The sequence below is a fragment of the Nanorana parkeri genome, unplaced genomic scaffold (assembly GCF_000935625.1).
Source record: "Nanorana parkeri isolate BGI_ZX_2015 unplaced genomic scaffold, ASM93562v1 scaffold1727, whole genome shotgun sequence".
NCBI lineage: Eukaryota > Metazoa > Chordata > Amphibia > Anura > Dicroglossidae > Nanorana > Nanorana parkeri.
The window spans coordinates 37,172-50,518 of record NW_017307995.1 but is presented as its reverse complement, the minus strand read 5'-3'; the positions used below and the strand labels follow the sequence as shown (position 1 = coordinate 50,518).

The window sequence follows — 13,347 nt, the reverse complement described above, 5'->3', positions numbered from 1 at the left end:
TATTTTAGCTGCACGAATTTCATGTTTACATCTCTTATTACAATCCCTGTAGTTCTGGAATGCCAGAGCCGTCCCCTCCATCTTATATTTTTTAAATGCCACGCTCTTGTCTTTGATGTGTTGTTTAACTGTCTTATTTAACCAAACAGGTTTAGTTATTGATCTTTTATTTTGGTTACCCAATTGTATACACTTGGTAATAGCCTTATTTAATGTATTCTTGAAATAATCCCACTTCTGGTTCGTGTTCAGTTTGAGAAATACATTTTCCCATTCAGGTGGAAATATCCCAGAAACGATAGCCGCCTACATCGTATCTTATGATTGAACGTGGTTTAACATTAATAAGCAAGTCCTGCCCACATTTATAACTAGCTTAATGATATGTCATTTTCAACAGTTTATCGGTAACCTCTTTTAAGAAGTTTGTCCATAAGTAGATTTGCATCTTCATATGAGCAATTCCTGCTAAGCAAGAGATGCTGTACAAGTTGGTGGGTAAAGAGCCATCTGCCTTCACTAGAATCTCTTTCTTTTTTTAACCACTTGAGTCCTAGCCACCATTTTAAAATGGCAGTCAGTCTCAGCGGTTCTTGCCTGCTCCTGCTGGCATGTAGGATGGAACCGCCGACTGATTGTGACAGCCAGGATCTAGTGCTACACCCAGGAGCTAAAATTATCATAGTAGCATGCTGTAGATGTCAACAGAATACACAAGCATCAAATGCTCATTTAAGTAAATGCAAGTCATTTGCATTTTTATTGATCACAAACTTGTGATCATTATGCTAATAATAATTATATATTATTGTTATGCTAACAATTTTCGGAGTGTTTTTTTTTTCTTTTGTGTGCATTGCAGTGTAGCTTTGAAAAGGTAATAAACGTCTCCTAAAGGAAAATGCTCATTCGCTTTACCATTCCACTATGTTACATAAAAGTCACACTAATGTGAAATAATTTCAATCAGTGGACACCGTTGGTTATATTTTGGGATAAATATATGGGGTTGTGTGCAAATTATGTAGATGTGTTGGGAAAAATGTGCTACCAACATAAAGTTCTATCTGTCCTGAAAAAAACAATGTACAGTATCTCACCGAAGTGAGTACAACCCTCACATTTTTGTAAATATTTTATTATATAATTTCATGTGACGACACAGAAAAAATGACACTTTGCTACAATGTGTACACCCCTAAGTGAAAATGTCCAAATTGGGCCCAATTAGCCATTTTCCCTCCCCGGTGTCATGTGACTCGTTCGTGTTAAAAGATCTCAGGTGTGAACGAGGAGCAGGTGTGTTAAATTTGGTGTTATCACTCTCACTCTCTCATACTGGTCACTGGAAGTTCAACATGGCACCTTATGGCAAAGAACTCTCTGAGGATATGAAAAAAAGAATTGTTGCTCTACATAAAGATGGCGTAGGCTATAAGAAGATTGCCAAGACCCTAAAACTGGCCAAGACCCTACAGCGGTTAAACAGGACAGGTTCCACTCAGAACAGGCCTTGCCACAGTCGACCAAAGAAGTTGAGTGCACATACTCAGCGTCATATCCAGAGGTTGTCTTTGGGAAATAGAAGTATATGTCGCACCAGCATTGCTGCAGAGGTTGAAGGGGTGGGGGGTCAGCCTATCAGTGCCCAGACCATACACCGCACACTGCATCAAATTGGTCTGCATTGCTGTCGTCCCAGAAGGAAGCCTCTTCTAAAGATGTTGCACAAGGAATCCCGCAAACAGTTTGCTGAAGACAAGCAGACTAAGGACATGGATTACTGGAACCAGGTCCTGTGGTCTGATGAGACCAAGATTAACTTGTTTGGTTCAGATGGTGTCAAGTGTGCGTGGCGGCAACCAGGTGAGGAGTACAAAGACAAGTGTGTCTTGCCTACGGTCAAGCATGGTGGTGGGAGTGTCATGGTCTGGGGCTGCATGAGTGCTGCCGGTAGAGGAGCTACACTGGGGAGCTACAGTTCATTGAGGGACCCATGAATGCCAACATATACTGTGGCATACTGAAGCAGAGCATGTTCCCCTCCCTACGGAGACTGGGCAGAAGGGCAGTTTTCCAACATGATAACGACCCCAAACACACCTCCAAGATGACCACTGCCTTGCTAAAGAAGCTGAGGGCGCAAGGTCACATCCACCAGCTCCGTGATGTCGTCATGGAAGATGTCTCCAGTGGCAACCTGTGAAGCTCTGGTGAACTCCATGCCCAAGAGGGTTAAGGCAGTGCTGGAAAATAATGAAGGCCACACAAAATATTGACACTTTGGGCCCAATTTGGAAATTTTCACTGAGGGGTGTACTCACTTTTGTTGCCAGCGTTTTAGACATTAAAGTAACATTAAAGTCAAAAATATTTTCCCTCCCCCCAATGTTAATTAACTGCCTCCCGGCCGGCCGTAGTTAAAAAACGGCCGGCTGGGAGCTCTCTAGATCTGAGCGGGCGTCTTTAGACAGTGTTCCTTGCTGGGACACTTCCCTATGGGCCTCTTGCCCTCTGCTTATTAGAATGTGGAGGGCAGTGCCCTGGGTGGGTCTTTCTGCTGGTGCGCATTTCCTCAGTCCCGTCCTTCTAATGCATGCACAGTTGATGGTGTTCATGTCATGTCACATGCCATCGTTTGGGTAGCTGATAGGACGTGCATGATGGGACATATAAAGCAAAACGAACATAAAAACAATAAAAACTACAAGCAAGCAGACAGGAGCTTCATTGCAGAAACAAACTTACCTGACTGTTGACAATTGTTTTTCAGAATGTACACTAAGCTGCGTATACTATGTACCCCTTATTCATTTATATAGGAGAGGGGGTGGATATCTGGGGTCCTGACTCCACCTTTTCTTAAAAGTTCCGAAAAGCCGCCCTTGAAAACCCCCACATCCTCTTCGGGACTGGATGAGAGGAAGCAGCCTTGTCCCTGGAAACATGGGGAAGGAAGGGGCAAATCAAAGATTAGGGTCTGGTGTGGATATTTAGGGGGAACCACCCCTTTAGTCACTTCCCTAATGCTGTATGTGTGTGGACGGTGAAGTGATCAATGCTTATTTCTATTATGCAATTTTTAAATGCCACAGCAGAAAAAATGTCAAGTGGCCAGTGCGCCCATTAATGGCAGTAAACTGAGCCCTTCTCTGTACACTCTAATTGTTGTGATTGGTCATAGAAAGACCAATCACAGCACTCACAGATGTAAATAGTGTGGGATTTACATCTGTAAACCCTCCCCTACCTCTTACAATAAAGAAAGGAGAGGGAACAGAATCTAATGAATGAATGAGTCATCCATTAGTTCCTAAACACAGAAGGGCCTCATTCAGAAAGGCTGCACTCACCACTGTAGATTGCTTTTCAGAGGGCGGTGGATCAGCGGGTGCCTGGTGTTCTGGAGGCGGTACTGGTGCTTACTTAGGCCCCGTTCACACTGAGCAATTTATTGCGCGGTAATTCCCGGGATATCGCGGCTATTTACCGCGCGATATTGCTCTCCAATGCATGGCAATGGGGCTAAGGGTCCTGCTGTCGCGGGTCGTGCGTCGCTACAGCAGGACCCCTTTTGGAGCGGATTTTGCCGCGATTCAATGCTTTTCAATGCAAGCTTTTGCGTGACAAATCGTGCGATATCGCGCAAAATGCAAATCGCGCAACAAACGCACGATTTGCGAATCACCAAGTGTGAATGGGGCCTTAATGCAGTTTTTTTAAAATCCCAATGGGATTTTCTATTGAAACACCGTGGTTGCAGAGCAGTCCCATTCATTCCAAATGTAGCGTTCGGCAAGCAGCACTGCCTATCAAAAGTGACATGCAGTATATATTTTTTCTACGACACGATACAAACCATTGCAGCTGAAGCAATGTATCCAGCACTGTGCAGCTACATTGCTACCATTGCAGCAGGCAGCTGTGGGTGCAGTAAAACTACACATCAACGCTGCAGTTTTATTGCCCATGCGGATTAGGCCTAAGGCTGCAAATGCTGCTATGTTATTGATCTCCAGCCTGTATATATGTGATCTGCATATTAACTCCTTTACCTCCCTTATCCTGCACATATACACATTAGCCCCTTTATCTCCATTCCCCACTGTATATTAACCCGTTAACCACCTCCTCCATCACAGCACTGGAAACTGAAAAATGGCCTGGTAATGCAGGGGTGATACAGGTTGGTACTCAAGTTGTTAATATGTATATCAGACCCTAATCAGAAATAAGGGTCAGGCATGGATTTGGTGTGGGCATTTTGTATTTTTTTGGCATATGACATTTTGTTAAAGGAAAAAAAAATGGCCATTTGTGGTAAATGATCTGTTCTAATCTCTGGGCATTATATGTTGGGCAATCATGGGCCCTCATTTCTTTAGCAAAAATCAGCCGTGTACATGTACCCTATGCAGTTATACTGTGTTTTACCGCAACACACATACTGCATTGCATTGTGGTGCCATTTATTTTTACCATACCCCAAATTACCTGTGCAGTGCATGAGCATGGCAGTGGGGTCTGTAGATAAGCATCTCAACCAACAGCAAAACATACTGACAATTACAGACTTAGTTTATTTATAGTTTTTACATTGACTAAATAATTTCAGCGGAACTTTTCAGAACGAGAAATTAGGTTTATCTGTATTTGGACACCAGGATGGAAGACACAGCAGATAGAAACTTGTCCCAGGCAGCTTGGGCATCAGCAGTGAATTGGATAGGGAAATGGATAGCCAGAGTCACCTGAATAGCATGGGACAGCAACTGCAATGGAAACAAAACAGTCATGTAAAATCACTGAAAATTCAATAGCTATTAACAAAACTACCTTTTATGTATATATTTGTGCATGTTATTTTAAAAACTTTAACTCTTGTGCCTGTATACCCTATATGGACTTAAACAATTTATACATGCCTGCTATGGGTGTGTTTATTCAGCAATAACTTTGTCATAACGTAAGATAACTATTAAATGCATGCATTATTTCTGGGGACAATAGGCTTTCGTTTGGCATTTTGTCTTGTCTAAACTTTTATTTCTATGCAATCTATAAACAATTTTTTTTCTAATTTGACAAGTGTTAAAATAAGTAGCATTGCAAAGTTATTTGCAAAAACAAGTGTTTTTTATTTAAACTTTAGACTTTTGTATGTGACACTGAAAGAATAATAAACAAAATGAATCAGAATGAAAAAAAACACTTTTACCCTATTTTTGATATAAAATAATAAAATAAAAACAGCAGAATAATAATAGCTAACAAGAGAAGGGAGAACGGAGTAAATTAGGGCTGTTTAAGATTAATTAAGAGTTATTAAGGGGAAGTTATGTGTAGATTAAGAGGGTTATTCACAAAGCTGCTGAAAGCAGCCGAGTGAACAGCCGACCCAAAGTGAAGTGAGCCGAACACTGTTCGGCTATTCACTTCAGGCTTGTACGGCTGATTTCATCTGTACAACGGCTGAAATCAGCTGCACATCGGCTTGCTTCGGCTGGCCTTGGTTCGGCTGAACATGCTCAGCATGTTCAGCTGAGCCGAAATGCAGAAGGAGTTTGACTCAGCCGATCCAACATGTGGATTGGCTGAGCCGAACCCCCGGCAGGCTACTCGCTGCTGTTCGGCCTATTCTCATAAGGGCCGACCGGTAATGAGTGAATAGCCGAATGCCGCCGAGCACATGCTCGGCACCTCCGTGGTCTGTCATTGCAACTGCTGATCTGTCATTGCAACTGGGCAGAGCCAGCCGTGAGATCACGGCTGGTTCCACCCAGCTGTCAGTTGCGAGGCTTTAGGCCGGCCAATGGCCAGCCGATCGGCCCACTTCGGGGTTTCACTTCCGCTCAGTCAAGCCGAAGCATATGCCTTTGGCTCGGCTGAGCCGCTTGGCCAGCTTCGGGAGCTGTACGGGCTATAGTGAACAGGAGCCCTTTAGGCTCGTACAGAAGCCCTTTAGGCTCAAGCGGCCGAACAGGAGCCCTTTAGGCTCAAGCGGCCGAAGCCAGCCGAAGGTCCTTAGGCTAGCTTTGTGAATAATTCTCTAAGAGACATCCATGTACACTTCATATGAACAAAATAGTCAATATATACTATATCTATTGCAATACAGTTCATTTTGAAAGATGAGAATTACTGATAATAGTGGTGGGGCAGAGGGGGCAAGTGGGGAAACCATATTTCTCACCAGAGATATTAGAGACTATAAACTATAAAAACTGGGCTTGACTAACCCTTATTTTTACGTCATTTTCAGGCCTAAAATGTGGAATATAACATGGGTGCAAAAATGGAAAAAAGGGCCTCAGTCATGAAGGGGTTAAAGATCAACATACTCTGAAGTTGCCAGGATCAACCCTGAGTTTGTGGGCGTGAAGCTCACTGAGGGAGGACAGAGCATAGTCAAGATCATCCAGATGTTGGGCAGCGCTTCCAATGGCTTTTACAACCTTTCCACCATGGTTTTGGAGATCCTTGGAGCCATGACTTAGGTCAAAATGGCTAAAGTAGGTTTTCGTCTGAGGGAAGCTCAGAAACAACCTGGATTGGAAAAACCACATGTTTATTATTCATCATTAGAGGTCTAAAAGGCAGTGTGCTAAAATATTGAAAAAATAGTGCCATTCAAAGTAGATATAAACCCAATGATTTATGCAAGGTATAACACATTAATATAATTTCTGAAATTGTTTTAAATATTTGTAAATCTGCAGCTTTCATTTTATAACTCCCTGTTATGGGGTTACAACTGTCTTCCTTATTGTTGTTATCCTGTCACATTGTGTTGTCATAATGGTAGAAAATTTGTGCTAATGGAAAATAGAACGTCTCACAAAAGTTAAATTAAAAGGTTAAAAGCTGCTATATCAAGGTTGTGAAGCCTTAATTATCAGAGGAATAATTAATACAGCACTCAGAACCTTACTGTGAATCTAAACATACTAAAAAGTGTTGATATTATATTATGAATGTAAACAAGACATTTATATGACTGTGCTATAGTATAAATTCTGTAAACCTATGTGAAAATTAATAATTGTTAAATTACATCATGACATAAACATGATTCCAAAAGAATCTATACAATAAATGAAATAACAGTGAAACTTTGGTAAAATATAAGATGAAACAGAGGAGGAAAAAAACTTATTTCCAAATCCGTGCAAGTCCCCCAACTGTATGCAAAAACAAATAAATGTGTTTCAAAAAAGAAGTCCGTGCTCCTTAACGTGCTTCACAGAAGAGGTTCCCCTAATGGGTATACACTCACCACAAAAGGGTGGCCGTATATTAACAACCAATATACGCTTTTTTTCAACCAGAATGCAATTAACATGAAGTCGGAATGACTTTCAGCGTCCTCTGTCCTTAGATCCACTTTTCTCCAACTTCCATCTGAATGTGACCCGGTATCAGCCTCTTGCAGCGCTTGTTCAGCAGGCCTGGCCCTGAAGTGTGACGGGAGGAAATAGCACGAGGAGCCAATCCGGTGTGTTACTGTTCAATAAGCATGCCGATAGGAGCAGGGAGCAGAGTAATTGAAAGATAAGCTCATTTGTCAGCTGCTTCTCTTTTTACCGTCTGGTCATAGGGCCAGGATGGCACCACCCGGGTCAGAGAACTCCCAGTGACAGGTTATAGATAACTAATCAATGTCTGCAGTGTGATTCAGATGGAAGTTGGAGAAAAGGGGATCTAAGGACGGATCACATAAACTGTCAGGGTGTTCGGCTGGCTGTTCACCAGCAGCGCACCCCACACAAGGCACTGTGCCTTGTGAGCCCTAATTGGCTAAAGCCTTGCACCTGACCACAGGTCAGTTGCAAGACTTTGCCCAATCAGGGCACAGAGAACAGTGAGAGCCATGATTGGGCAAAGTCATGATGACTCTACCCTAGCATGGCTCACCCTGTTACCACTGTAAACAGTTGGGCGGAGCTAGCTGTCACTGCTAGCTCCACCCAAATTTTTATATGTTACCGGCATCTGTCAAAATGCCATTCTGCGGCGGGTGTTCATCTGGGTTTTTTTAATTATTACTATTTCTATTTTTTTTATTGTTTTATTTTTTATGTTGTCGAGTTGTCTTGGTCGTGGACAACGCTGGACAATGTGATTGACGTTAGATTACATCGGTGGATAAATTTTTGTTTTTTTAATGGAAGACTTGTCGAAAACATGTCTTGTTTTTTTTTCCAAATAAAGGATTTTTTCAAAAGTCTCGACTTTTTATTTACACTTTTATTTAACCCTTTAGTGAATGGGTAGGGGTACAGGTACAAGTGACTTTAAGGGGGAAACCCACACACTTTTTTTTTTTTTTTTACATGGGGTCCCTCTTGCAGAAAAAAATTGCCGTCTCCAGTGCAGCAGTGCCGTCCGTCCGTTTTTTTTACAACGGGCGGACGGCAAGTGGTTAAGGGGGAACCCCACAAACCTCCTAAAATTCCTTGCCAGACCTAAAGGGTCTGGTATTGTTTGGGAGGGGGAAATGCACGCTTAAAGAAAAAAAAAATCATTTTTTTTTCTTCAGAAATGTCAGTTTTGCTGCAGCAGGTTCTATACATTGTACAGATGAGCCACTTTACAGGCAGGTTAAAGGGGACCCCCCCGGCACGATATTTAGAATAATTTCTCATTTTTATTGTTACCCTTTAAGTGATGTTAAAATCACTGCTCCTTTAAAAACAGCTTTTTTTCTTCATTGATTCCTGTCCCCCAGGGCAGCACCCGGATCCCCATACAACCTTTTATGGCCAATAACTTGCATAAAAGCCCTCTTTAACTTTTTGGATGTTCTAAAGTTCAAATTCGAACCAAACTCGGGCATGTTCGGCCCATCAATACTCATTAATCAATTATAAAAGTTCACTTTGCAAAATGTTTATTTACTTTGGTTAGTAAATTGCAAGGGAATACAGCAAAACATAATTTCTCTTAGACATGATTTCATTATTGAAGTGAACACAGCTTCATCTTATTGGCTAAGCTAAGTGAACATTCAAATTAACGATCTCTAATATTTTAGTTAAACAGAGCATCAGGAAATTTTTTCTTACCCCTTGCAGTGGGGATACCCCTGCATTGCAAGTATTAAGAGCTCGTTTCTGTCTAGGTGAAAAATAACAAAGTTATTCTCACCTGATCCTCTGAGCTAGCTTGCTCTTAGACTGGTCCCTTCCACCTCTGTCCCCTTCGCTGCAGTGGTCTAAGTTCTTGTGAGTCATCATGTTCTATAAAGTGTATAGAACATAAGGACACTGAGGGACATACCTTCCCTGGAGCGGAGTAGGAGAGAGGCGGGAGGGACCAGTACAATAGCAAGCTGGCTCGGAGGATCGGGTCAGTATAACTTTATTTTTTAATCTAGCACTGAACCCTTGCAGTGGGGATGTAACCCTACTCCAAGGGTTAAGAGAAAATTTTCCCTGGAGTTCTGCTTTAAACAACTTCATACTATCAGCACATGTAAGGTCATTACCCCTGTGACAGACTGAGGTTGATTCACTAAAGGAATAAGGACTGGTCACTTAAGAAAATAAATATTCACTTTGCAAAATTAAACTAAGTTTAGTGAATATAGTGAAGCTTTGTTCACTTCAGTTAACCAACATACACTTTTTAAAGTGCACATTCACTTACTCCTTTTGTAAATAAACTCAAAAGAAGGAATGTGCTCAGTGGAAAAACTTCAGCACATCAGTACATTATCTGCAAATATATTGGGGGGAATTTATCAAAACTGGAGCAGACAAAATCTGGAGCTGCTGTGCACGGTAACCAATTAGCTTCTATCTTTTTAACCTCCCTGGCGGTATTCCTGAGTCTGGCTTCTAAAATCCTGAATAATCATACCGCCAGGGAGGTTAACTGAACAAACTGAAGAGACAAGTTGATTGGTGGCCTGGGCAACTGCACCAGATTCTTCTGCTCCAGTATTGATACATTCCCCCATAGTATGTACATTATTTTAATTAATATTCACTCAAAATAAAATTAAACGTTTTGAGTAAAGGTTTTTTTTTCTGTTAGCACTGAATAAACAGCAATGTTTCTAGGCGAAAATCTATGGCCTATCATTACTCCTTACTACAATAAGTAGTAAGGAATAATGATAAGCTGCCATAGCAACAGAAAGAAGAAATGTGATCAAATTCTAGGAATAATAATAATACATTTATATATTTTATTACCTTTCCAAAGCCTCTGCTCCAATGTCACTCTCATGACCAGCCACTTTGGACCGGATAGAGGTTATAGAGGCCTTCTCAGCAGTAGTGAAAGTCATGGTTGGTTCAGGTTAGCTCAGATGTATGAGACAGTCCCTAAATAAACTATTCTTTCCAGTGATTTTAACGTTAAAGAAGAAGGAAAAGATAGAAAAAAAATCACCTAATCATTTTCCATTGGCTAGCTCTATAGTTACACCCATCCTCTTATCTTCAGAACAAAGAATGATGTCAATGATCCATAGTGGGTGATACAATAGCATATCTCTTTATCACTCCATACACTGACCACAGCAGACACAATGCAAAATGTAGCATTCTGTGACATTATCTTAGACAGTTAAGAGAACTCTGTTCATCTGAGAAACAATTGCAGGATCATCTACTATTTAAATGTATTTCCTTTATTATGTTTTATACATTATATTCTCATATTTATACAAACTATAATGTAAGTTTCCAATTCTTAGACTTCTAAAAGCAATATTTAAATTGTGCCCACACATTTAAAATGGATTATTCCAACCTCACTTGAAGAGCCAAATATTTAAACTGCATACTTTTTCTCACTTTATCCTACCTTTACAAAATCATTTGAACCAAGTATAGGTAATTAAAGATATAGAGATATCAGATATTTAGAAGACACTTATATAAGATTACTTAAAGGTCTATTGAAATGTTGATGTAGAAATAAAAGAGTGATTAACGCTGAGGACCCCAGAGTTCGGAAATACTGGAAATGCGTATGGTCATAGTTTGCACTCTCCCAATGTTTATCAGTCAGCAAAGTAACTACCTGCAAGCTCAAAGAGCCTGATTTTAAACCTCAAAAGCATTATATTTCTGTCATTGAAATCTGTGTCTTCTTGGCATGGTCTCTCTTACTATCCTTTGTGCTTTGTTCAATAGATATGTTGCCTAGTAACAGTAGGATCCTTAATATTATTCATCCAAATTGTAATTTTTCATAATCCCCTTTGGGTCACTAACTTCTAATTTGAATATGCTTGGCATCATCATCATCATCATCATCATAGTTACTCTCTAGAGGTGGTACAGTGTTACTGTAAAGTCCTAGGTTTGATTTTTCAATTCATCATGTTTGCATCGCTCCTCTCTGGATCCCCAATATTCAAATGAGAACTTACTTAATATAAACCTTAGCTGCTCACTTTGTAGAGTTTCTGCCTCATTACTGAAATGTTCTGCGTTTAATTTCCAAAGGCAAAAAGTTTATCTTTTCTATATACTTTCGCCCAATGTATTAGGAGTGAAAATGCATGCAGTATTGAAGCTCTTCACCAAATAGTTTTCACCATTTTAACGTCATAGGTACTTATTTTAGTGGTCAGTAAGCTCCCGCGTAATCTCCCAGATGTATTTACAATTTTAGGCTGCATTCCACTTCAGTCCTGAGTGCTCCACTACCTTGTTGCCCCTTGTTGTAATGTCTCTGCACCATTACAGCAGTCTTCAGGACACTATGAAGACCCCCACCAATGGACAGAATAGGAAGTGTCTAAGTCACCAGGCAGCGACATGGACACCATGGGCATAAGCACACTAGGGACCTAATGTGTCACATGACCATGGATTTAGGACTGCATTGGGAGCATTTAGAATAATGTCCTTTTTAAAACATTAGGGTATTTTGCTAGAGGGGGTTAGGGGTATAGTTGAGGGGGGCATTCCTGACTGGAATTCAGCTTTTAGGCTCCATTTCCATCTAGGCATCAGCGTTATTACGCATATTAGCATGTACTATGTTTAGCCTCTCGTCTAGCGTGTTTAACGCGTTTTGCACATTTTTGCGCGTATTCGATGCGCCTACAGGAAGACACGAATATATTGAGCAGATTGAAATGTATTGCAGTGAATAAACAAACATGCTCAAAAACACGCCAAAATGTGCAAAACGCTTATGTTGCGCATTTCCATAAAAGCCTATGCAGCCAAACATGTTGTAATCTGTCACAAAAAGCTTGTGTACTTTTTCTAGCGTTTTGCCATTTTACAGCTTGCGACAAAACTCTCAGGTGTTAACAGGAGCCATTGAAATAAATTGGATTTCTTGTGTTGAGAGTTTTGTCACGCTTAGCATTGAGTGACAAAACACCTAGGTGTGAACAGGGACTAAAAAGTATTTTGTTTACATCTGCCTCCAGTTCAGCTTGAAGGAGTAAAGAATTTTTACATTAAAAAGAGAATGTTCAGCTAAGTCAATAAGGTGAAGTTGCATTCACTCCAATCATGTGAGTTGGTGAACACAGCTATACTATGGGGTCTATTCACTAAGCTGCCGAAGGATCTAGCCGTAGCTTCGGCTGATCCTACGGCTAGCTTCGGCCCCAGGACCCCTTCGGTTCAGTAGAACCGAAGGGCTGCTGCACGGGCTATTCACTATAGCCCGTACAGCTCCCGAATTTGGCCGAGCGGCTCAGTCGAGGTGAAAGCCGAATCCCGCCAAACGGTCGGCCATTGGCCGGCCGACACCCTGCTACTGACTGTCACTGCTAGCTCCGCACAATCGTTTTCTATTTCATTTTTTACTACTTTTTTAACTTTTTTTCTATTCTACCTGGTCCCTCTGAGGTACCGAGCAGAACAGCCGAGCCGAATGCCGCTCAGCAGCATTCGGCTATTCACTCACTGCTGTTCGGCATCTATGAGAATAAGCCGAACAGCAGTGAGTAGCCTGCCGGAGCTTCGGCTTAGCCGATCCAGTTGTTGGATCGGCTGAGTCGAACTCCTTCTGCACTTCGGATCAGCCGAACATGCTGAGCATGTTCGGCCAACCCGAAGCCAGCCAAAGCCACCCGATGTACGGCTAATTTCAGCCGATATACGGCTGGAATCAGCCGCACCAGCCTGAAGTGAATAGCCGAACAGCGTTCAGCTCACCTCGCTTAGGGTCGGTTAGTCACTCGACTGCCTATGGCAGCTTAGTGAATAGACCCCTATATTTACTAAGCTGAGGGAACATTCACTTTGCTACATGAATATCCTCTGTTTCTTTAGTAAATCAACCCCATTGCATGCACAGTCCAGTTATCTCAGTTACACTAGTTATCTGTTACCATCTTGGTGCATACTGTATTGTCACTCTGCT

The 13,347-nt window shown here is 41.5% G+C and overlaps 1 protein-coding gene across 1 annotated transcript; it reads right to left on the bottom strand.

The window, feature by feature from the left end:
- Positions 1-4,643: 4,643 nt before the first annotated feature.
- LOC108799440 (hemoglobin subunit alpha-5-like) lies at positions 4,644-10,294 on the bottom strand. The gene is made up of 3 exons (XM_018571295.1): positions 10,200-10,294; positions 6,342-6,546; positions 4,644-4,772 (listed from the first exon to the last, which is right to left on the bottom strand). Exons 1-3 carry the CDS (start codon positions 10,292-10,294, stop codon positions 4,644-4,646), a joined length of 429 nt encoding a protein of 142 aa, XP_018426797.1.
- Between the last annotated feature and the right edge of the window lie 3,053 nt (positions 10,295-13,347).

Bases quoted from the DNA above. Each gene is read 5' to 3' on its own strand.
- LOC108799440 (XM_018571295.1), bottom strand. From the start codon at position 10,294: ATGACTTTCACTACTGCTGAGAAGGCCTCTATAACCTCTATCCGGTCC. The intron at 6,547-10,199 runs GTAATAAAATAT...TTTCCAATCCAG, and splicing joins GGAGCAGAGGCTTTGGAAAG to GTTGTTTCTGAGCTTCCCTC. The intron at 4,773-6,341 runs GTATGTTGATCT...TTTCCATTGCAG, and splicing joins TTGATCCTGGCAACTTCAGA to TTGCTGTCCCATGCTATTCA.